The sequence below is a fragment of the Podarcis cretensis genome (assembly GCF_951804945.1).
Source record: "Podarcis cretensis genome assembly, chromosome: 7".
NCBI lineage: Eukaryota > Metazoa > Chordata > Lepidosauria > Squamata > Lacertidae > Podarcis > Podarcis cretensis.
In genome coordinates, this window is record NC_137176.1 from 70716024 (window position 1) to 70738453 (window position 22430).

Genomic DNA, 22430 nt, shown 5'->3' on the forward strand with positions numbered 1-22430 from the left:
CTTGAGACCTGTAGCCATTCCTGGCAGGCTGTGAAGCACAGACGGGGAACCTGTGGCTTTCCAGGTGTTGTTAGACTTCCAAGTCCAATCAACCCAAGCCAACATGGCCAGTGGTCAGGGATGATGGGATCTGTAGTTCAGCAAGCCACAGCTTCCCCATCTCTGCTGCAAAACAAAACTAGGATAGATATTTAAATAGGTAGTGCCCTGCATAAAAGTAAAGAAACTGTGTTCAAAGGATAGCATGCCATGACTGAGTTTCTAAGGATGCCCTGCCAAGCGCTCTAAGAATATTCTCTCCAGTGGTCTGAAAATGTCTGATTACCTCTATTCTGTGGTGATTTGAGAAGAATTAATATGATGTTTCTCAAACTTTCTTTAAACTTGCTCTTCCTTCTGAGCTCACCAGTTGCTCCCCACAACCAAGGGTTTGATGGGTGTGTAAGAATTATCCAGTGCCTCCATGGGCAATCCTAAGAACCTGCGGATCAAACTAATATTAAAAATGTTGACATCATCACCCCAAAAGACACAAACAGAGCAGATCTTTTCTCCAGAAGACTCTTAGTTGCTTTTCCTGCAATAGCCTCTCCTGAGTACCCCACCAGAGGTGGTTGGTTTCTCCAGCTTTCAGAATCCCCCGTTGGAATTTCAGGCGGAGAGATCAAGAGAGACCCCCCCCCCCCCAGCCACAACTTGTCTTGTGGGTCACTCTCGAAATTCTACCACTCTTGAAGTCCTTGCCAGTTTCACACTCAGCTTTTACACACCTGCTGGAAACCTGTGCAGGCTTATACAGGCACCTAAGAACACATCTTTCCGTAATAGTGAACTCGTTTCTGGTGTTAACTTCTTTATTGCATGAGTTATTTGTTTATTTTTTTTGTGTGTGTCATCATGGTGAGCTACACTGATATTTTTTATGAATAGTGATATAGAAATATTTTTTCTAAATAACAACAAGCCTTTGGATTAGTCTCGTCTGTTTGTGTGTGTGTGTGTGTGTGTTTCTGTGTGTGCTGCGTTTGAAGGTGGTTTTGACTTTCTTAATTTATAGATTGGCATCTACCTCCGGGGTCATTCTCAATTAGCTGCTACATCAAAGCTCTCGAAGCCTAGCCCTAGGGGAAGGGTCAAGGCTAGGTTGAGATTGGCTGCATCAAGATCTCTGGCCTTCTTAAGAGGCCTTTTCTATGGGGCAGGCAGGAGCTGTTGGAAGAGGGAGGGCGAGGAGGAATGGCTCTGCGCCTTCTCTGCACTTGGCAGAGCTGCTGCAGTGTGCCGTTGGAGAGCGCCATTGAAAATGTAATCATTGGGCTCTCCCCCACATTTTTATCATCTCCTCCCGCCTCTTATCTTCCTCCCCCATGTTCCTTCTGCCACTCACTCTCAGGAAATGGTACCTATAAAAAGTTATTTCAATGAAGCGTGGTGAGATAAGCAGCAAGGAACTCTTTTTCAAACGTCCAGGGGAGAGCGTCAATACTCAGTAGTTACAGGGAGAAAAATGACAGTACAGTGTTGTTGTTTTTTGGGGCGGGCGGGCAGGGGGAGGCTTAAGCACTGAGTGAAATTGTTGACCGGTGTGTGCTCTGTATTCAACACTAAACGAAAGAAAAAGCACATTTCACTAAAGTAATCTAGGGAAGCTCAGTTCCGCAAACTATGAATTGTGTCGCTGCAGCAAGGGCACATGATTTATATCATGCATTTTGCTATGCATTCGCTAGTCGTAGGGAGAGCCAGAAATGAACGTGGTTGTCTCTGTACCATACATTTAAAGTGTACTCTTGTACCACTTGTAACAGCTATGATTTCTCCCAAAGAGTCTTGGGAACTGTAGTTTGTTAAGGGTGCCGAGACTAATTAGGAGACTCCCTAACAGCTACAATTCCCAGCACTTTTAGCATACTACGGTTCCCAGGATTTTTTGAGAGAAGGGAAGCCAAATGTCTTTTGAAAACCTTTTTACTTAGGTCTTTATGGCATGATTTTTCTTAATCTGTATTTATTTATTTTTAATGAGGTTATTCTGGGTTATTCTGTTGCTTTTCATAATTATAAGTTGTACTCTTCCTTGCTATATTTTTTTGTTAATGTGCAGATTATGAATTTGTAAATAATTAAATATATATGGAAGCCGCTGGGGGAGGTCACTGGGCACAAAACAAGGATGCCTACTGTCTCCCTTCTTATTTATCCTGGCTCTGGGAACCCTTAGCAATCCAATTTAATTGGAACGTGGTGTCAGTAGTATGCTGATGATACCCATCTCTATTTTTTGTTATCTTAAGAATAAGGGGAATCTCTTCCGGTGCTGGGCTGGAATGGACAATGAGGGCCAATAAACTGAGACTAAATCATGACAAGATGGAAGCATTGTGGGTTGGTGATTCTTGGATCCAGGAAGTGTGTAGGCAGCCTCTTCTGAATGGGAGCTTGGCTCCCTGAAAGAGCAGGTACATAGTCTAAGGCTACTCCTTGATCCAACACTATCTCTGGAGGCTCAGGTAGCCTCAAAGCCACAGAATGCTTTCTTTGAGCTATGGCAGGTTCACTAGTTTGGAATAAGTAGGTTAGTTTTGGGAGGGTGATCATTTTGATCATGGCTATTTTGTCTGAGAGAGTGAAATTCATGTTGTTCCATCTCTTTAGGTCTTTGTTTATTTGTCGCCACAGGGGCTTGTAGTTGTGGAGGTATAATTTATTGAGGTTTCTAGTTACTTGTACCCCATGGTATCTGAACTTGGTGTGGCAAAGCTTTATCTTGGTGACATTAGTGAGTTCTTTTTGGGTGTGAGGAAGGGTGTTGAAGCACATAGCTTCTGACTTTGCAAAATTTATTTGTAGGCCTGACACCATTGCAAATGTGTTGAGTTCTCTGTTTAGGGAGGTTGCTGTGTTTATGGGGTCTGGTGTTGTGACCATCTGCAAAAAGCCCTAATTTGTAGGTTCTGCCTTTTATTTCCACTCCCTTGATGTCTGTGGCCGCTCGGATTCAGATTGCTAAGGGTTCCCAGAGCCAGGATAAATAAGAAGGGAGACAGTGGGCATCCTTGTTTTGTGGCCGGTGACCTCCCCCAGCGGCTTCCATATATATTTAATTATTTACAAATTCATAATCTGCACATTAACAAAAAAATGTGCCTCTTTGGATTGCTATGGTATTAGAGTCCATATTGTTAGTTCTGCATTTTGCTGAGGCTTGGGAGTATATTTGTTTGAGGATTTGTAGGAAGTTGGGGGCAAATTTCATGCTAGTTAGTACTGCTAAATAGGTATTTCCACTCGAAGCAATTATGGCCATTCCTGGAGGAAAAGAGAGAGATAGCCTTGCTGTAGCAACTCAAGCTCTGGGAATGTTCTGTTTGGATGACTGTAATGTGCTTTATGTGGGGCTGCCCTTAAACATGGGCAGGAAACTTATATTGACTGGGGCAGCCAGATGAGATAACATCAGTCTTGAAGGATCTTCGCTGGCCATGTCTTTGTTTCTGGGCTGTATTTAAGGTGCTGCTATTGACATATAATGCCCTAAATGACTTGGAGCCCAGGTATCCGAAAGAATTCCTCTCCTGTACTCAGTGTTTGAAATTAACCAGGCGCCAGGTGCATTTTGCACCTGGGTATCGGCCACGTGCAACCAAGTGAAGATGCTTGGATGGCGCCTGACATCTCCACCATCTGGAGATGTGTACCTGGGGATCATTGGATCTTGACTGTTTTCGCACATTAGCAACACATCCTGTAGAATTCTATCCCTTAGATTTTATCTGTGAAATCAGAATGAATCTCAGGAATCAAAATGCTTTTTCTGTGCAGCCTGAGCAGGAGCAGTGAACAACCTTATAGTTGATTGTTGTAGCTTGTCTTCACTTACCCAACCGCACTGCACTGCTCACAGTTGTGAAGAATATTCTCACTTTATGGTCTGTGTCACCATTACGAAAAAGAGGTAGGAATAGGTCAATATATAGGTGGACTGCCCCTGGATCAAGTGACTTTTCCTCAAGTCCTTAACGTAACCCTTTTAAATAAAAAAAAAAGTTGCCTCTTTTGGATGATCAAAAAGCCACATGTTTTCTTATTCTGTCTAGGATGAATTGTGCTACTGAAATTTGCCTGCCTTTGCAGAATGAGAGGTCTCTTTGGGTACCACTGCCTGTGTTTATGTTTGCCTGTTCCTTCTGCAGTAAAAACCGGCTTGTGACTGTGGTGCCAAGTGATGCTCCATTCAATACCAGGAGGGCTTACACGAGTGAAGATGAAGCCTGGAAATCTTATCTGGAAAATCCCTTAACAGCAGCTACAAAGGCTATGATGAGCATCAATGGGGACGAGGACAGTGCAGCTGCTCTTGGATTACTGTACGATTATTACAAGGTAGGGAGTTCAAACGAGGATTAATCAAGCTGCACTGACTTCTGGCAAAATTCAACTTGTGTTTTATGACCTATAAAGCCCTCGGTGTCCTGGGGCCAGCTTATTTGAAGAACTGCCTCCTCCTGCATGAATCTGCTCACTCTCTATAGTGGTCATCTGCGGTGTTGTCCATCTTTCAACCTCTGGAAGTTTGCTTCGCTGGGACACAGAACACGGCCTTTCTGGTAGTGGCACCGAGGTTGTGAATGTCCTTCTTATGGTGGCTTGGCTAACTGCCTCTCATTTAGCCTTTAAGTCCAGGAGTTGCTACCCTGTGGCCATCCAGATGTTGTTGGACCATAACTCCCAGCATCCCTGATCATTGGCTTCACTGTTTGAGACCGAAGGGAGTTGAAGTTCAGCAGCATTTGAAGGGACACAGATTAGTCCACCCCTGCTTTAGATGAATAACTGAGATTTTAAAAATTCTTCCAGGGCTTGGGTTGTATATATTTTGCCTTGATGCTCTGGATAGTTTTTAGTGTTGCTTTGCTTTCATGTTTTGTTTGGGTTTTGCTGTCTTGTCATTCTTTGATTTTATTGTATGCTAAGCGTATATTGCAAGGTGCCTCAAAAACTGGGATATCTAAATTCCTAAATACATAAATAGGGACGCGGGTGGCGCTGTGGGTTAAACCACAGAGCCTAAGACTTACCAATCAGAAGGTCAGCGGTTTGAATCCCTGCAACGGGGTGAGCTCCCGTGGCTCGGTCCCAGCTCCTGCCAACCTAGCAGTTCGAAAGCACGTCAAAGTGCAAGTAGATAAATAGGTACCTCTCTGGCGGGAAGGTAAACGGTGTTTCCGTTCACTGCTCTGGTTCGCCAGAAGCGGCTTAGTCATGCTGGCCACATGACCCGGAAAATCTGTCTGCGGACAAACGCCAGCTCCCTCAGCCTGTAAAGCGAGATGAGTGCCGCAACCCCAGAGCCGTTTGAGACTGGACTTAACAGTCAGGGGTCCCTTTACCTTTACCTTTTACAGGGAACAGATAAGATTGCTTTGAGAGTCAAATTTGGTCCAGCGGGCTAATCTTACCCCTTGGCATCATTATCATAGTCGCATAATGTGAATCCTGTTGTTTCAGGTTCCTAGAGATAAAAGGGTGTTGTCTCTTAACAAAGTGAGTGATAATCAAGAAGACCAAGATAAAAGGTACAGTATTATATTATTATTTTAAAAGCACATCAATAGGCTGCTTCTAAGCGGGGTGGGGTGGGGTGGGGGTGGAATACTTGCTGGAGTATGAGTTTTAAAAAGTAGCAAGATGGCTTATGATCAGGGCTGGGGTCAAGATTCACCATGGTAGGGCACCCACATAGCAAGAGCCTCCTGGATCTGCTCCTGTTCACCATGCAGTATAAATACTGTTTATTTCATTTATGAATTGCTTCCTGTGAAGTATCTCAAAGCAATTTCGCAACACAACAAAAAGATTTATAAAATAGTTGCATGTATAAAAGCAATTAAAACAATTGCATCTTAGGGATCCAAGCCAATCAGCTTAAACAGTATGAAACTTTATGCATTAATAACTATTACACCTCATATTACATGTTTTATTTTTTCAATTTTTTTTATTTGCATATGCCTTTTATTCAGCTTATTTCAGGGTGGGTAACAGTGCAATTAAAAGCAATAATGCCCCAATATAAAGCCAAAACAATATAAACATGAAGCCAGAAAAGTGGACTCTTATTTATTTATAGCCCATCTTTCTTCCAAGGAGCACAGGTTGGTCCATGGTTCTCCCTGTGCATGTGTCCACACACACATATGCACACAGAGAGAGCAAGAGAGAGAGCAGTTAATAGTTCCCTCAGAATATCCCTATAAAGCTGAGAAAAGAGTAAGACTGGCTCAAGGCCACACAACGAGCTTCATGGCCAAGGGGGGATTTGAACCCAGGTCCTCCTAGTACTGGTCCAGCACTAACCACTGCACCACACTGGTTACCTGTAGTTACTAAACTTAGCCCATGACCTTTTATTCACATTTCTTTCCCCAGAAGTTGCCTTTCCACCAGTGAAGCTCAGAGCAACTTGGCCAGCGGTGGGGAAAACAGAGTCCAGGTTTTGAAAACAGTGCCGGTGAACCTTTCTTTGAATCAGGAGCAGCTGGAGACTTCGAAAAGGGAGCAGTTTAGTTCCAGCGTATCCGGAAGCCCGACTTCCATTTCTGTGACGGGGGTGATGGTGGTGAAAGCAGAAGAGTACACCCCTGTTTATGTGGCTCCATCGGCGCATTACGCAAGGGGAGAAAATGAGGAGCACCGGAGTGTTATATTTGAGCATGCGCATTATGAGGTGCCCAGCATCATGCCCCATTCAACCTACCTGAAAGATGACCAGCGGAGTACTCCCGATAGCACTTACAGCGAAACTTTCAAAGATGGAGGGGCAGAGGTATGTCTTTCAGCTGGGCTGCTGTCGGTATGGCAGTACTGACCAACAGCACTATCCTAGCCAGGCCTATTCAGCAGAGGAAAAGCCCTATTGAATTCAGTGGGGTTTAGTAAAGGTAAAGGGACCCCTCACCATTAGGTCCGGTCATGAACGACTCTGGGGTTGCGGCACTCATTTCGCTTTACTGGCCGAGGGAGCCGGCGTACAGCTTCCGGGTTATGTGGCCAGCATGACTAAGCCGCTTCTGGCAAACCAGAGCAGTGCACGGAAATGCCGTTTACCTTCCCGCCGGAGTGGTACCTATTTATCTACTTACACTTTGACGTGCTTTCGAACTGCTAGGTTGGCAGGAGCAGGGACCGAGCAACGGGAGCTCACCCCGTCACGGGGATTCGAACCGCCGACCTTCTGATCAGCAAGCCCTAGGCTCTGTGGTTTAGACCACAGTGCCCAGGTAAATAGGATTAGGATTGCAGCCTTTTTTATTCTTTTGTCACCTGCATAGATGGACAGCAGATTTCTTTTATATATACCTTGTTTGGATGCATAGGAAATCAGTTGATTTTGGGTGTCCTCAAAATCATAAGTGACTAATGAATCTTAGTCCCACTGATTTCAACTAACAGGCTGGAGCCAACTTGTTATTTTTATAAGAACTGCAAATGCCAAGCTTAAAAGAGGCATTCCCTAGTTTCTGCCACAAAGAAGGGAATTCCTCTTCTGCCACAAAGAAGGGAATACCTCTTCTGAGGTAATGTCCTATTCTTGGGCTTCACATGGAAAACAAAGCCTATTTCTGGCGTTCAAAAATATTGGCCATGTTTATATCTTAGCATGCCCTCCAGAAGCCAGCTCACTTCTGCTTTGCTCTTCCCCAGGCTTTCAACTCCCGTGCAGCATGTCACCCAAACCAGGGAATCGTGATTAAGGTCCTTCTTCCTTAATCGTGATCTGTAAACAAGGTTTGTCCTATGGCTACAGATTGTAGATCAGGTGGAGAAAACCAGGTTGGACGACACAGTCAGCCAAAACTTGGCTTAGCTGCTGCACTGCGATGGGGTTAAAAGCCCAGGGAGCAAAGCAGAGGCAAGTTTGTCTCAAGAATCCTGCACATTTTCATGGTCACAGTAGTAAGCCCTCCTTTGGCTTACTGTGGTGTACAAATGTTGTTTTAGCCATATGCAAATGTAATTAATGAAGTACCTGATTAACCGTATCAGTAATCCTTTGAGTGATTTGATTTGACTCTTTTCCTCTGTGTTTTCCAGAAATACCGCAGTGGATCTGTGGGGCCTGAGGAATACATTTACGAACAAACAGCCAAGTAAGTAACAGCAGTGCGCTGGACTCTCCTGATTTGCGTCAGGTGTAAACAGAGGGCATGCAGGGCCCATCCTTGGTGCCTACTCCATCATCCAGGAAAGTGTGATGGTCTCCTTTCAGCATTCCTTCTTTTTTCCTTGTGCCTCTCTCACCAGCTGGTGAAGGTATCAAAATTGTAAAGGCGCTTTCTCAGTGAATAGGAGGCTGAAATTTGGTACACTTGTCTTTCAAGGCACAGTTAGTATAAATAATGCTGAAAATGTGGTGTTATTAAAGCTCTTGCTCTTTCATTTCTCATGTCTATGTTGTGACAGTGGCCATCACTGGTGCACTTAATATTTATTTATTTAAAATATCTACATCTCTTCTTTCTGCAGTCTAGACTGCAGTGCATGGTGCAGCTTAAAATAAGCAACCGACGTGTAGATGAACAACCATAAAATGAGCTTATCAGCAACAGAGGCAGTTAAAAAGTGGGCAAAAACAATAATGAAGGATGCTTAAAATGCCTAAGCAAAATAAATGCCAAAATAAGAACAGTGGATGCATTATTCACAGGTGTGTATCCTGCAAAGCTCTTTCACAGCCAGATGCCACCCCACCAGGGAGAAGGGTGATGATCAGGCAGGACAGACCTTTGTGACTGGCTCTATTTCCATGATTGCGTTATTCACACTCAGGCCTTTGGCTAGAACAATAAACTTTTAAAAAGGGTGTGTGTGAAATGTGCCTTAGGAAAGCATTCTGGTTGGCCATGCTAACATGAGAGATAGCAATGTATGGATAACCTTTCATACCTCACCAACACAACATGAAGCTGATTACGAGGAAATGATCTCCCCCCCATTGGCCAAAAAAACATCATCTTCAAAGAACCCTAACACAGTGAGGCAAAAGGTTTAAAGCCTTACAGTTTTAGTACCTTCCTAGACAAAAATGAATTATTCACTTTAAAAAAGGAGCAGAGTTTGAATCCAACACCCACTAAGATTAGAGGGGGCATTTCTGCTGATTTTGAATTACACTGGTGTCAGAGCTGCCCCTAGGTCCCAGCTCACAGAGGACCAACGCTAGGCTGTAGTTATGTACAAAAGTCTTTATTGAGGTTCAGTTTCCATTTCAAAGCCGTAGCGCGCAGCTCTACGTCTTAAAGCCTAGACCGGCGAAGTACCGTCTGAGTCTCCTCCCCTATGACACCAGTTTAAGATCCTAGCCCGGCTCCACCTTTTACGCTGCTCTCTCCTCCTCTGGGTCCTCCTGCCCGCTGGGGCATTGCCCTTTCTGGACTCTTCCGACGCTGAGTCGCTTAGCTCCTCCCCCTGCCTCCTGCGGGCTTTAGGACCCGGTTCCCAATCCTCATTCTCTGCTGTCCCGCGCTCCTGTACATTTGAACTTGCCTCTCGCGCCAACCCAGTGACCTTCCTCCTGACCGTTACACTACTTCTGTCACTGCTTCCCTCTTCTGGCACACTGGCCGGATCTGACCTCCCCTCCGTTGTCTGACTCTCCGATGGAGGTGTGGCCAGCCCTGCCTTATCTTCTCTCCCTGGTGGGGAATGCACTGGCCCCGATCCTTGGGACTCTTCCCCCCCACTCTGCTCTGGTGGGGAACCTGGTCCTGATTTCCAAATACTGCTCTGGGAGTCCCTGCTGTCCCCTTGCTCCTGGGACGTTCCCCTTGGGAACCCCCTACCCCTGGCCACTGGCGCCCCCTTCTGTGAATCTTCCGATTCGCTGGAGAGGCTCATGGAATCCCTCAGTTCACTGTCCTCTTCTCCTATGCTCCCCTCGGATTCCTCCCCCTGGCTCTCCATCTCCTCTCCTCCCTGTGCCTCTGCTCCTGAACCCCTGACAACTGGCTTCTTAGACCTTGCAGCCAGGTAAGAGTAAAATAATAAAAAATTGGAATTGCTCTCTGTATAACTCCTCCTACTCTAGGGCACGATCAATGGGATGGAAGAAATTTCCCTTGTGCTTTAGGAAAGAAATTACAGTTTTGGTCAGGAAAGAAATTACAATTTTGGTCAGGTATATTCTGAGTTTTAAGAACATTGTCAGAAAAGTCTGTTCACAATTTGCTATTCCTAACCCTGTCCGGGCTTATGCTCCAAACACTATGACTGAAGCTCTTACGTTTAAGTAGAAAAAGGTTTTAGGAATTTGTGCTCCAAACCTTCCTGAATTATTGTTTCCTTTAGAGCATTAAAACTGAAGACTTTGATTTGAGAAAGGGAAGGCCTCACAAAACGCATGTGAAGATCAAGTGTCAGTTTTCAGCAAATCAATTGTGTTACTTTTAAGAGCTGGTTTGTTGGTTTGCTTAAAAGTATTTCTCACCCGCTGTTCATCACCACACAGCTATCCAAGGGCGGGGCCCAAAAATAGGTAAAACCACATCAATAAGTCTCATAAAACAGGCTGGCTAAAACATCAAACACTGCCAAATATAAAACAGATTAATACAGAATAAAGCTGCTTGTCAACTGACCCGGTACAAAACCCCTACAAAGGCCTGGGCCAATCAGTAGCCCTTAGGCTGCTGGTGAGTTCAGAAAAGTTGGCACCTGCTTCATCTCTTTCTTTTTTTAAAAAAATAATATTTATTAAAGTTTTAAAGACTGCAAAATAAAGACAAAGAATTAAACAAAACAATACAATACAAAAACAAAAACACCACACAACACCAACCCCCAAATATTAAATTAACAAAACCAAACAAACACAATTTAAAACACATCTAATAAGTTCAGTATCTTAACTTTCATTTACTTGTTTCAACGACCTCCTCACACCTCCCTTTTTGTATTCCACTTTAATTAACTGTTTCAGCAATTCCTTTCCATCTTCCTCTGTTTTCTGTCTTGTAATTTATCTTAACATATTCTAACCTTATTTTTCCCTTTAATATATAATTGTCTTAACATATTTTAACTTTATTTTCCCTTTAATACTCTAATAATCTATTTGTACTTAATTCCTTGTAACATTTCTACTAAAGCCATATAGCTCCTTTCCAACATTTTTCTAACACTCATTAATTTTACAATATTTTTATAAATAGTCTTTAAACTTTTTCCAATCTTCTTCCACCGACTCTTCTCCCTGGTCCCGGATTCTGCCAGTCATATCCGCCAATTCCCTATAGTCCATCAACCTGGTGATCTTCTGTCCGATGCTCTTAACTCTTTTCCAAGTCCCTTCTGCGAGTCTTCTTCATATTTATACATGAACTTTACTTTGTCTTCCACTGATCTTATTTTTATTTTCCTTCCTTTGAGGCTAAAGAGTAGATCTCAGGGAAACTCCCACCTAAAGATGATTTCATTCCTTCTCGACAGGGCAACCAAATCTCCATAGTTAAATCTAAGATCCGAAAGGTATTTCAGGACGTCTTTCAAAATTTCCACTCTTGACTGTTGTTCTTCTAAGTTCCTCTGGTAGTTCCAACAGTCTCTTATTTTGTTCTTCTCTTTTTCCCCTCCTCTTCCAAGTCCAAGAGCCCTCACAGTTTTAATCTCTTCTTGACCCAAGTCCCAGTCCCAAAAGTCATCAAATTCCTGTGTAAGGAAATCTATCAAACTTTCCTTCTCCAGTTCAGGTAGGGCTCTGATCCTCGAAATCTGATTTTCTTTAAATTCAATCATAGCAGGCATCAACTTATGGTCATCAAACTGCATCTGTAAGGCTGGGACTCTCTCTCTCTCCAATTGTGTTACTTTAGGTTCAACGGCAATAACTTTCTCCCTAGCCTTCTCCGCAGTTTGCCATGTCGGCACCTGCTTCATCTCTTGAGGTGAGGGCATTACATAGTTGGGGCGCCGCTACAGAGAAAGCCTTTTCCCGAATTAGTAGATCTGCATTGGCTGCGGCATAAGCAGCAGGGCCTCCCATGATGATCTTAACACATGGTTATTTTAGTATGGATGGAGACACTCCTATAGGTATTTAGGTCCCAAGGCTTAAATAAAGACACCCAGTCTCCTCTGTGCCTCGGTTCACACAAACCCTGGAATCTCGCACCTCTTGCCACTGTATGTCACCTTAGCTCTGGGCCTGCCACAAACCCTTGTATAGCATCAGCAGGCTGCTTATTACCTTTTCGCCTCTCTGACACCTTGGGGTTGCAGTTTTTGCGTGCTCCTTTTCCTGTAGCTGCAGCATTACGTTCAAAGCTCAATTTTTGTCCTAGCGAGAGCGACAGCAAGTCACTGTGGGGGAGAATAGTTAGGGGTCACCTCCCGTGGCTTGCGGCCGCCATTTCTTGTTCCTCTCCAGCCAGTAGCAGCATGTTGCCTGTTGGTGATCAAACGTCACGCAAGCTGGTTTCTAGGAAATGCAGTACTAAAAAGAGAGGAAGTTTTGATTCACTTGCGTAATGTTCTGCATTCACTGGACTCCTGCAGCCCTTTTCTAACATCTGCTGTGCCAGGGCATTGATGCTTAGAAAGGGGTATGTCAGCAGTTGCATAGATGAGGCTGTAATATATATATATATTTTCTCGGCAGTGGCGCCCACCCTGTGGAACACCCTCCCTTCAGATGTGAAGGAAATAAGCAGCTATCCTATCTTTAAAAGACATCTGAAGGCAGCCCTGTTCAGGGAATATTTAACGCTGTACTGTTTTTAACACTTGATTGGAAGCCGCCCAGAGTGGCTGGGGAGATTCAGCCAGATGGGCGTGGTATAAATAATAAATTATTATTATTATAGATTATATATATCTATCTATATATCTATATCTATATCTATATCTATATCTATATCTATATCTATATCTATATCTATATCTATGTCTATATATATATATATATATCTCCCACTTTAGCTTCTGTAAAAGAGACAACACAGTAGTACCGCAAGAAGCCCAGGCGCTCCTGTTGAAAACAGGAGTGTAAATAAATTATCCATAGTAAATAAATTTTCCTTGAAACCATAGGAATATAGGAATCTTCCTTATTCTGAGTCAGGCCATTGGACCATTTTGCTCCATACTGTATACACTGAATGGCAGCAACTCTCAATGCTTCTTAGGTTATCACGTATATATTTTTGCTATGTGTGTGTGTTTAGTGCTGCAATGCTTCAGAAACATTTGTTGGGAAGCAGCTTATAAATACGCAAACAAACAAACAAACAAACCATACCCCCCACCTTTCTTTATAAAATAAAATAAACACTTCTATCTATGTAAAAATACGGAATGCTATAATAAATCACTCTAGGGATGGGTGTGTGCTGTGTTTGCTTTGTGGCCAATAAATTCCATTATGACAACATTACAGGCTCTGACGTAAATACCATGGCAGTTACCTAGACCTTTTGTTTATTTTTGTTTCACTTTTATTCTGCCCACACCTCTCCTTCCTCCAAGGGGCTCGGAACTGTTCTTCTTAGCCTTGCATCCCTGTGTGATAAGTTAGGCTGAGAGGGAATGGCGGCTTTTTCAAGGCCACCAGCTGAGCTTCACACCTGATGGCAGAGCTGAATCTGTATTTCCTATTTCCAGGCTAGCTGTGCCAGGCTAGTTCTTGAACTGCAGCCATTTATACAACTCAATAAAAGCCTAATATCTGCATTTTAGAACTTAGTGGCTTCTGTTATTAATGCCGTTGGTGTTGTGTTCTCACTTTCTTCACATAGCAGCACATTCCGTTATACTTTGGAAGCGACCAAATCCCTGCGTCAAAAGCAAGGAGAAGGACCAATGACGTACTTAAACAAAGGACAGTTCTATGCCATAACTCTGAGCGAGACTGGAGACAACAAATGCTTCAGACATCCCATCAGCAAAGTCAGGGTACGGCTGGTCTTTATGAGATTGGTAATAGTGATAAACTAATGGTGCACTCTCTCTCTCTCTCTGTGTGTTTTTGTGTTCACCCTGTCTCCAAACACACTTGTTGACATGGCCACTCATTTCTGTCAACAGACTTACGAAGCAGTTAGCTGAAACAGGTTGGATCTGCTTTTTTCTTAAAAAAAAAAAACCATCAGAACTCCTCTAGCAAAGTTTAATGGACTACTAAGTTATCTTCGTTCCCATTTGTTTATTTATTGGAAAGAGATCATCCTTCAGTTTAAAAAAGCTCCTAGGGCAGCATACAGTGGTACCTCAGGTTACATACGCTTCAGGTTACATACGCTTCTGGTTACAGGCTCCGCTAACCCAGAAATATTACCTCAGGTTAAGAACTTTGCTTCAGGATAAGAACAGAAATCGTGCTCCGGCGGCGCGGCGGCAGCAGGAGACCCCATTAGCTAAAGTGGTGCTTCAGGTTAAGAACAGTTTCAGGTTAAGAACGGACCTCCGGAACGAATTAAGTACTTAACCCGAGGTACCACTGTATAGTCCTGAACAGTAAAACAACGAGACAAAATATTTTAAAATCCACAGAAAGCCACAAAGTCAGCACAAGGGCATTGGTTACAATCAGTTTCGATGGTGTGCTGCATCAAAACCTGCCTCAGGCAGAAAGTGTAACAGCGCCATGGGGGATTTCTGCACCTCCATGCTGCAGCAGCTTGGATATGGCCAATCCTTAGTGCTTTGAGCATACAAATGCTAAGTAATGATAAAAGCATCTTGACTTTAAAAAGAGCTTTCAAGGGCAAGGCGTGGGAGGCAAACTAGATGTGACCAGAGAGATATGTGCATAGGATTCCCTGTTAAGTTTTTAAAATGGATTTTAGGAGCTTGGTGCTTCAGCACTGGATGAGAGGGTTTTAGTCTCTGCCCTCCCACACACTGTTTCCCCAATGAAAACATGAAATTGTTAGTTGCCGAGTGGGACAAAACATACAGACGCCATATAGGGCTTTTTTCACTGGGAAAACAGTGTGGAGGAGGGAATTAACCTCTCCTCACCCAGCGCCTGAACTCCCAAGCTGAATTCAACCTACCCCACTGATATATTTATTTCTAGAAATAAGTCATGGGTGATTGTATTCAAGGGTGACACACAACATGTCTAGTTGGGCTGTAAGACCTTTTCAAGAAGCCTTCAATAGCTGAGATCCTGTTTAGGGAAGCTTTTAATGTTTAATAGGTTATTGTATTTTAGTGTTTTGTTGGAAGCCGCCCAGAGTGGCTGGGGAAACCCAGTCAGATGGGCGGGGTATAAATAAATAATAATACTAATAATAATTTTATTTTCTGTTCTTTTTTTAAAATGTCAGTTTTGATGGAATTGGTGGGTCACCCCCCCCCCCGCCCCCGGTATGCCTCTTTGAAACTTGTTTTGAAAAGAGATGTATAATGTTTTAAAATAAGTGAATACAGGAGGCAGCCTATGGGAGATCTCTGTGCTTGCCAATGTCACAAATGCCATGACAGTTGAATGTGGTTTCATTAAGACTTGCAAGTCCCTCCCTGGCACATCTGTGGATACGAGAGTCCAGCTATATATTTATTTCCCTATCAGAAAAATAGGAGCAAAATGTACTCCAGGCAGGTACAAATGGCAAGACAAAAAGTGTTTAAGGATTTATCTGGCTTAGTATTCATGCTTGGTCAACCCCATCAACCATCTTAAGGTTTTTCTGTTGTCTTTCCAGAGTGTGATCATGGTTGTGTTCAGTGAGGATAAAAACCGCGACGAACAGCTGAAGCATTGGAAATACTGGCATTCTCGGCAGCACACAGCAAAGCAAAGGGTCCTTGACATTGGTGAGTGAGAAAGCAGTCCTGTGAGCATCCATGCTCACTGGTGCCTTTTTGTAACATTGGAGGTTTCCGGTAGGGGAATAAGTGCAGGCACCAGAAAGCTGTTTTCGTTGTAGAGCAGGGATAGCCAGTTAGTGACCCATCAGTTTGCTGTTGGATCACTCCAGTCTGGTCACTGAGTGCAAGTTTGGTATTGGACTGCCCTGGTCCAGTTGTTGCATTTAGCAGTGCTGTACTGAATTCATTTCTAACTTTATTGCTGACTTACATCATAGAACCTACTTGACTTTTGTCAAGCTTACATGTACATTTTCTCTTTTCTTGTTGCCTCTTGTTTCTCATTTTCCTCTCCATTCTCCTTCTTTTTAGAAATGTAAACAAAAGATAATGCTAGTACCATTGCCATTATGACCTGCTTTAGGTCATGTTGTAACTCACTTGTAAGTCCTGCCTCGTCAACGGAAAACCAGTGATTCAGTAGGCTTGCATTTCTCAGAAGCTTTTCCTATTATTTGGCTCATGTTATATCTTACTCCCACATTGGTTTTTATCTCTTGTTCTGGCTTCAGGGCAATGAACTATCAGCCCATCTCCATTATTATTATTATTATTATTATTATTATTATTATTATTATTATTTCCTCCCCCCCGAAATAGGCTCAGAATTTGGGAGTAACCGGGGCATTGGGCCATCAGCCATTTTCTCTCTCCCATTCTCTTTCCTCTCCATGACCTCTCCCTCACCATTTGAGCAGAATTGTACCCATTTTTGCTTTTCAGAGCAGAGATGCCCCATGGCTATTCAGCTTGCCTAGCTTTTGGCACTAGTCATGGCTTCCCCCCTTATTTATGGCAATCTTAACATATTTAAAAGATACTGTCATACTGTACCCTCCCTTTCCCCTAGGCTATATTTGTATCAGTTGTAATCAGCCTTTCTCTTAAACCTTTTGTCACGTTTTAACTCTCAGTTGGAGTGACCTAAACTGAACAGATCTTGCTGCCCTGTGTGAGCCAGAGCAGCACAGCCTAACTATATATGTTGTCCTGGATATAATTTTCCTATTTAATGTCATGCAAGATGCTTCCACCCAAGAGCTATTAAGTGGGTCTTTTGTGCTTTTGCATACAATATTGCCTATGATATTTATGCATGAATTTTGGGTGTGCAAAATGAGATAAGGATAAGGCACTTGAGGACTCGGGGCTTATCTATACCACAGCTGTAAACTGTTTTTGGCTGCAATCTTGCACACTCTTAGTTGGCAATTCCCAGTGACCACAATTGGCCTTATTTCTAAGGCGATTCAATCGTGTTAATTGTTATTCCCCCTTCCCAGGGAATCATGGGGAAATGTTCTGTGAGGCATCATCAAGGCATCTTCAGTAAAACAAAAGGAATTAAACAGAAGTTACACCTGGATTATGATCAACCAAGTGACACATACGTATAGATATTGTAACATATTGTAGTCACCATAAGTGAAACTCATGTGATGTGGAATGTGAAAACATGCCTGAGTAAAAACACAAAAATCTAAATTTTACAAAATGATCTGTGATCTGCTCTTTTTTGCAGCTGACTACAAGGAGAGTTTTAACACAATCGGGAATATAGAAGAAATCGCTTATAATGCCATATCTTTTACTTGGGATGTAAATGAAGAAGCAAAGGTAAGGCATCATCCCCCAGCAAACTTAATTGAAATGTACTTGTTCTTATTAGGGACGCGGGTGGCGCTGTGGGTTAAACCACAGAGCCTAGGACTTGCCGATCAGAAGATCGGTGGTTCGAATCCCCGTGACGGGGTGAGCTCCCGTTGCTCTGTCCCTGCTTCTGGCCAACCTAGCAGTTTGAAAGCACGTCAAAGTGCAAGTAGATAAATAGGTACCGCTCCGGCAGGAAGGTAAACGGCGTTTCCGTGCGCTGCTCTGGTTCGCCAGAAGTGGCTTAGTCATGCTGGCCACATAACCCGGAAGCTGTACGCCGGCTCCCTTGGCCAATAAAGCGAGATGAGTGCCGCAACCCCAGAGTCGGCCACAACTGGACCTAATGGTCAGGAGTCCCTTTACCTTTACCTTTTACTTGTACTTATTAGGGCTGCTCAGAAAATAGGATTTGTAGTCATGCTTGATTTAAAGCTTAGAAATATCTGGTTTTGATATTTTACTGAAATTTGAGGGATTTCTGACTTGGGAACTATATTATAAAATGTTACTTTGAAGGGCTGCTGAAATGTTCTCTTTGACACAAGGAGCAGAAGGACTGTCTTAATACTGAGCGAAGGAAGTCCATTTGCAGAAGAGTTCAGAAAAGCTTTCATTGATAGCCTGAGTGATTTTGGGCTATTCATGTTTGCTGATGAAAGAGTACATCCTGCTGTGCTTAGTGAGACAAATCCCCCATTGTGCGTGAGTCGTTTGCCTGCAGAAGAATGTTAGCATTTTATTGAAAAGATGTTAATAACATAGGAGGGAACTTTTAAAAGTGCTGGGCATAAAAGATAAAGGTAAAGGGACCCCTGACCGTTAGGTCCATTGCACCAAATAATAATAATAATAATAAATTAAACTATTACCCACTTCCTACAAAACGAACAGACAAACAAAATAGCCCTTAGCATGTGTGCATAACTTGCCTCCTTCCATCCTTCTGTAAAGCAAAAGGAAACATTACAAGAAACAGGGATGCTCTACTCTTACTGAAGCATCTAAGCCTGACATAACACACAACTTGACATCATTACTCTGTGCATTTCCTCCCCCGGATAACTAGCTTCATAGCATCCTCGGCCTGCCTCGGCGTTGTCAGTGTTTGTCTGCAGGGTTGCAGTTCAGATCATTCCTACCTGCAGATAAATGCTGGCTAATAGTGTTAACCAGAAATTGCAAGCCTGCTGTTGAAATGCCTTTTACTTCAATCAGCGCTATTAAGTTGCAGCCCAGGTCGGCCTGACCCTGGTCTCCATGGTATGAAGCAAATATCCTGCGGGAACCTCAGTAACCTATTGCAACTCACAAAACAAAAATAGCAATTGCTATTACGGTTTTGTATTGATTGAAAATGAAGTATTATCCTGGTTTGAGAAACACAGGTGGGATTTTACTCTTAACTGTCCCACAGTCCTTTCCAGCAGAGTTCAGGCTACTATGAAGCACTGTCTGTGGGGCTGCCTTTGAAGACTAACCAGAAGCCCTGCTAGGCTGGGTTAGTCCAAAAACAAGCTAGTCCAAAAACAGTTAAAGGTAAAGGTACCCCTGACCATTAGGTCCAGTCGTGGACAACTCTGGGGTTGCGGCGCTCATCTCGCTCTATAGGCCGAGAGAGACGGCGTTTGTCCGCAGACAGCTTCCGGGTCATGTGGCCGGCATGACAAAGCTGCTTCTGGCAAACCAGAGCAGCGCATGGAAACGCCGCTTGCCTTCCCGCCGGAGCAGTACCTATTTATCTACTTGCGCTTTGACGTGCTTTCGAACTGCTAGGTGGGCAGGAGCTGGGACTGAGCAACAGGAGCTCATCCCATCGTGGGGATTCGAACCGCCAACCTTCTGATCAGTAAGCCTTAGGCTCTGCGGTTTAGACCACAGCACCACCCAGTTACGGTAGTCCAAAAACAAGCTAGGCTGCTAACAAACCAGGCAATGGGTGGGTGGGTGGGAGATATATTTCCAGTGTTTCAACAGTCTCACCGGTTCCTTGTCCATTTTTAGAGCACAAATAAAGGTAATAGTGCCTGCCAGTAATGCTCTATATGATTTGGGACCTGAGTCCCCCAGGATCACCTAGGCCACATTAGCCTGCCCATTACTAAGGTCATTGCTAAGGTCATTACTAAGGTCCTCTGGGTGGCCTCTCCCTCTGACATGAGGGAGCCAAAGGTGGGAGAAGAGAGTGCTTCCATTGGTGGCATCCCACCTTTGGAATGCCTTTCCCATGGAGGCACCTGATTGTTCCACTATCATCACCTAACATCACAAGTGAAGAGGATTATGGAGTGCTATCTGAAAGTTTCAGCAGGAACTACCTGTAGTTCTGCCCTCTAACCAGCAGGGAACCAGTGCATGATCTGCCAAGGTCCTAGTACAGGGGTCAGCAAACTTTTTCAGCAAGGGGCCAGTCCACTGTCCCTCAGACCTTGTGGTGGGCCGGACCATGTTTTGAAAAAAAATAATATATGAATGAATTCCTATGCCCCACAAATAACCCAGAGATGCATTTTAAATAAAAGCACACATTCTACTCATGTAAAAACACGCTGATTCCAGGAGCAATCACGGGCCAGATTTAAAAGGCGATTGGGCCGGATCCGGCCCCTGGGCCTTAGTTTGCCTACCCATGTCCTAGTACAAGCCCTGTAGCACCTGCCAGGAGGCCCTATTGGTTTGGGAATTGATGTGAGGCTGGGCATTGTCGACCTACTGCAGCAAATAGGCAGAGCTTGCTAAAGGTAAATTCAGATGGAAGAGCATAGGTGGCAGTTGATGTAAGTGCACTGAACACTCATTGCCAAGGGATGCGACTAGAGATTTGTTCCTCCTAGTATTCTTTGACATGTTTTGCAAGCAAGGGGGGTGGCAAGCAGAGCTGTTCCCACATGGCAGAGCTGGGCAAGTACAGCCACACAGCCTCTGCTGGATGGCTCCACCTGTGTCATGATGTTCAGCTGTTCACCTGAATCTCCTCAGGTGACAAGCATAGGAAGGGAGCAGAGTAGGGATGCACAGCAAGAAACAAATGGATGTTGTAGCCATGGGACTGGGTTGATGGAGAACTCAGTGGATGTTGCCAGGCTTGAGGGAAGGAGGTACCTCATTTTAACACATGGCCTAACACCAGTCCTGTTTCCTTCATCACTTTTCTCCCTCGTTAGCAGCATAGAGCGTCTCTTTATTTTTGAGCAATTGTTGGGGCATTTAAAATGTGTTTTACTTAAGTGCTCAGGCTATTTTGCGGCTAATGTATGGAGGAGCATCTGCTTAGCAGTCGAAAGGTCTCGGTGTGGTGTAGTGGTTAAGAGCGGTGGACTCGTAATCTGGTGAACTGGGTTCGCGTCCCCGCTCCTCCACATGCAGCTGCTGGGTGACCTTGGGCTAGTCACACTTCTGTGAAGTCTCTCAGCCCCACTTACCTCACAGAGTGTTTGTTATGGGGGGGGGAAGGGAAAGGAGAATGTTGGCCGCTTTGAGACTCTTTCGGGTAGTGATAAAGCGGGATATCAAATCCAAACTCCTCCTCCTCCTTGGCTTCTCCAGGTAGGGCTGGAGAAAATCTGAAATCGGAGGGAGCTGCTGACAAGTCAGTGTTGGCGATCCTGAGCTAGATGGACCCTATGAGACAGCTTCTGACATTCCTACCCTTTGGTCACCCTGACACCAGCAGTTGTGGCAGTCGAGGTGCCTGCCATTTCTGCTGTAGCATCTTCTTACGGCGATTCGTGAACATTACTTTCATAGGTATCAACTATCTCTGACTACAGGTGTGCACTGATAACCCAAGTATTTTGACAAGAATTAGCTTGTAATAATAATAATTCGGGGTTGCAGGTCTTGGGGGGGGGGGAGGAAACGCCCACTGATTTGTGTTCCTCACCCTTCACACTGCAATACTATTCCTACCTCCCATAGCTTCATGTGAGGCATAATGCTTGAAAGATCATCTGGTGAGCTGTTTCCATATCTGGGCATTAACTCATTCTCGCTCACCTAGTCATTTGCAGATAAGATTCCCTCCTGTGGAGGAGGCTCCCCACCCCCACCCCACTCCACAATTACCTCACTCCAGAGAGCTGGAAGCTTTAATTATAGCCTCCTTTAAGGATAGTTTTTTAAACTGGTTCCATTGTTCCAGGGCCATTTCCCTCTTTTCCCACAATTTTGAGATTAAAATGAATTTCACCCATACAAAGGCCTCTCTTACGGAAATTAAGATTCAAGGGTCAGTGTACCAGAGCACCGCCTGGAGTTGAATGTGGGAAAAAAACACTTTCTTAAAGCGGAATATATTTTATCCTAGCGACTTTTGAAGGAGAAGGGATCTTCATAGTGATACCATCATATTCACTGTGCTCAGTGACACCCCTAGCAACATGGAAGCCTATATAGTGCAGTCTCAAGAGTGCTGAGGCATGTGCGAATGTGTCATCCACAGGAGCCAGACTGATAACACAGGTCATGGACTTTTCTGTGTTGTGGTTGTTAAGAGTCTTGGGCCAGCACTGGGAAGACCCAGGTTCAAATTCCCACTCACCTGTGAAGCTCACGGGGTAGTCTTGAGCCAGGGAGTGCCTCTCAGCTGAACCTACCTCGTAGGGCAGGCATCCCCAAACTCGGCCCACCAGCTGTTTTGGAACTACAACTCCCATCATCCCTAGCTAACAGGACCAGTGGTTAGGGATGATGGGAACTGTAGTCCCAAAACAGCTGGAGGACCAGGTTTGGGGATGCCTGTTGTAGGGTTACTCTGTATAAAATAGGGAGGGGAGGACCTAGTATGACACCTTGAGCTCTTTGGAGGAAAAATGTTATATAAAGATAATGAGTAAATACAAAATCCAACCAACTGGGACTCATCCATACCATTGGGAAGCTACTTCCATGTGGGCAGAGTTGCTTGTTTA

The 22430-nt window shown here is 44.1% G+C and overlaps 1 protein-coding gene across 2 annotated transcripts in view; it reads left to right on the forward strand.

Moving 5' to 3' along the window:
* GRHL2 (grainyhead like transcription factor 2) overlaps positions 1-22430 on the forward strand; it is an 82802-nt gene that overhangs the window by 13083 nt on the left and 47289 nt on the right. The window contains exons 2-8 of one of the 2 annotated variants that reach the window (XM_079984828.1): positions 4194-4383; positions 5509-5576; positions 6430-6826; positions 8095-8150; positions 13794-13947; positions 15705-15816; positions 17393-17487. In XM_079984828.1, the coding sequence (XP_079840954.1) occupies positions 4194-4383; positions 5509-5576; positions 6430-6826; positions 8095-8150; positions 13794-13947; positions 15705-15816; positions 17393-17487 (1072 nt within the window). Of the gene's footprint in view, positions 1-4193; positions 4384-5508; positions 5577-6429; positions 6827-8094; positions 8151-13790; positions 13948-15704; positions 15817-17392; positions 17488-22430 lie in introns of both variants that reach the window. The other variant, XM_079984827.1, reaches the window with a different exon arrangement.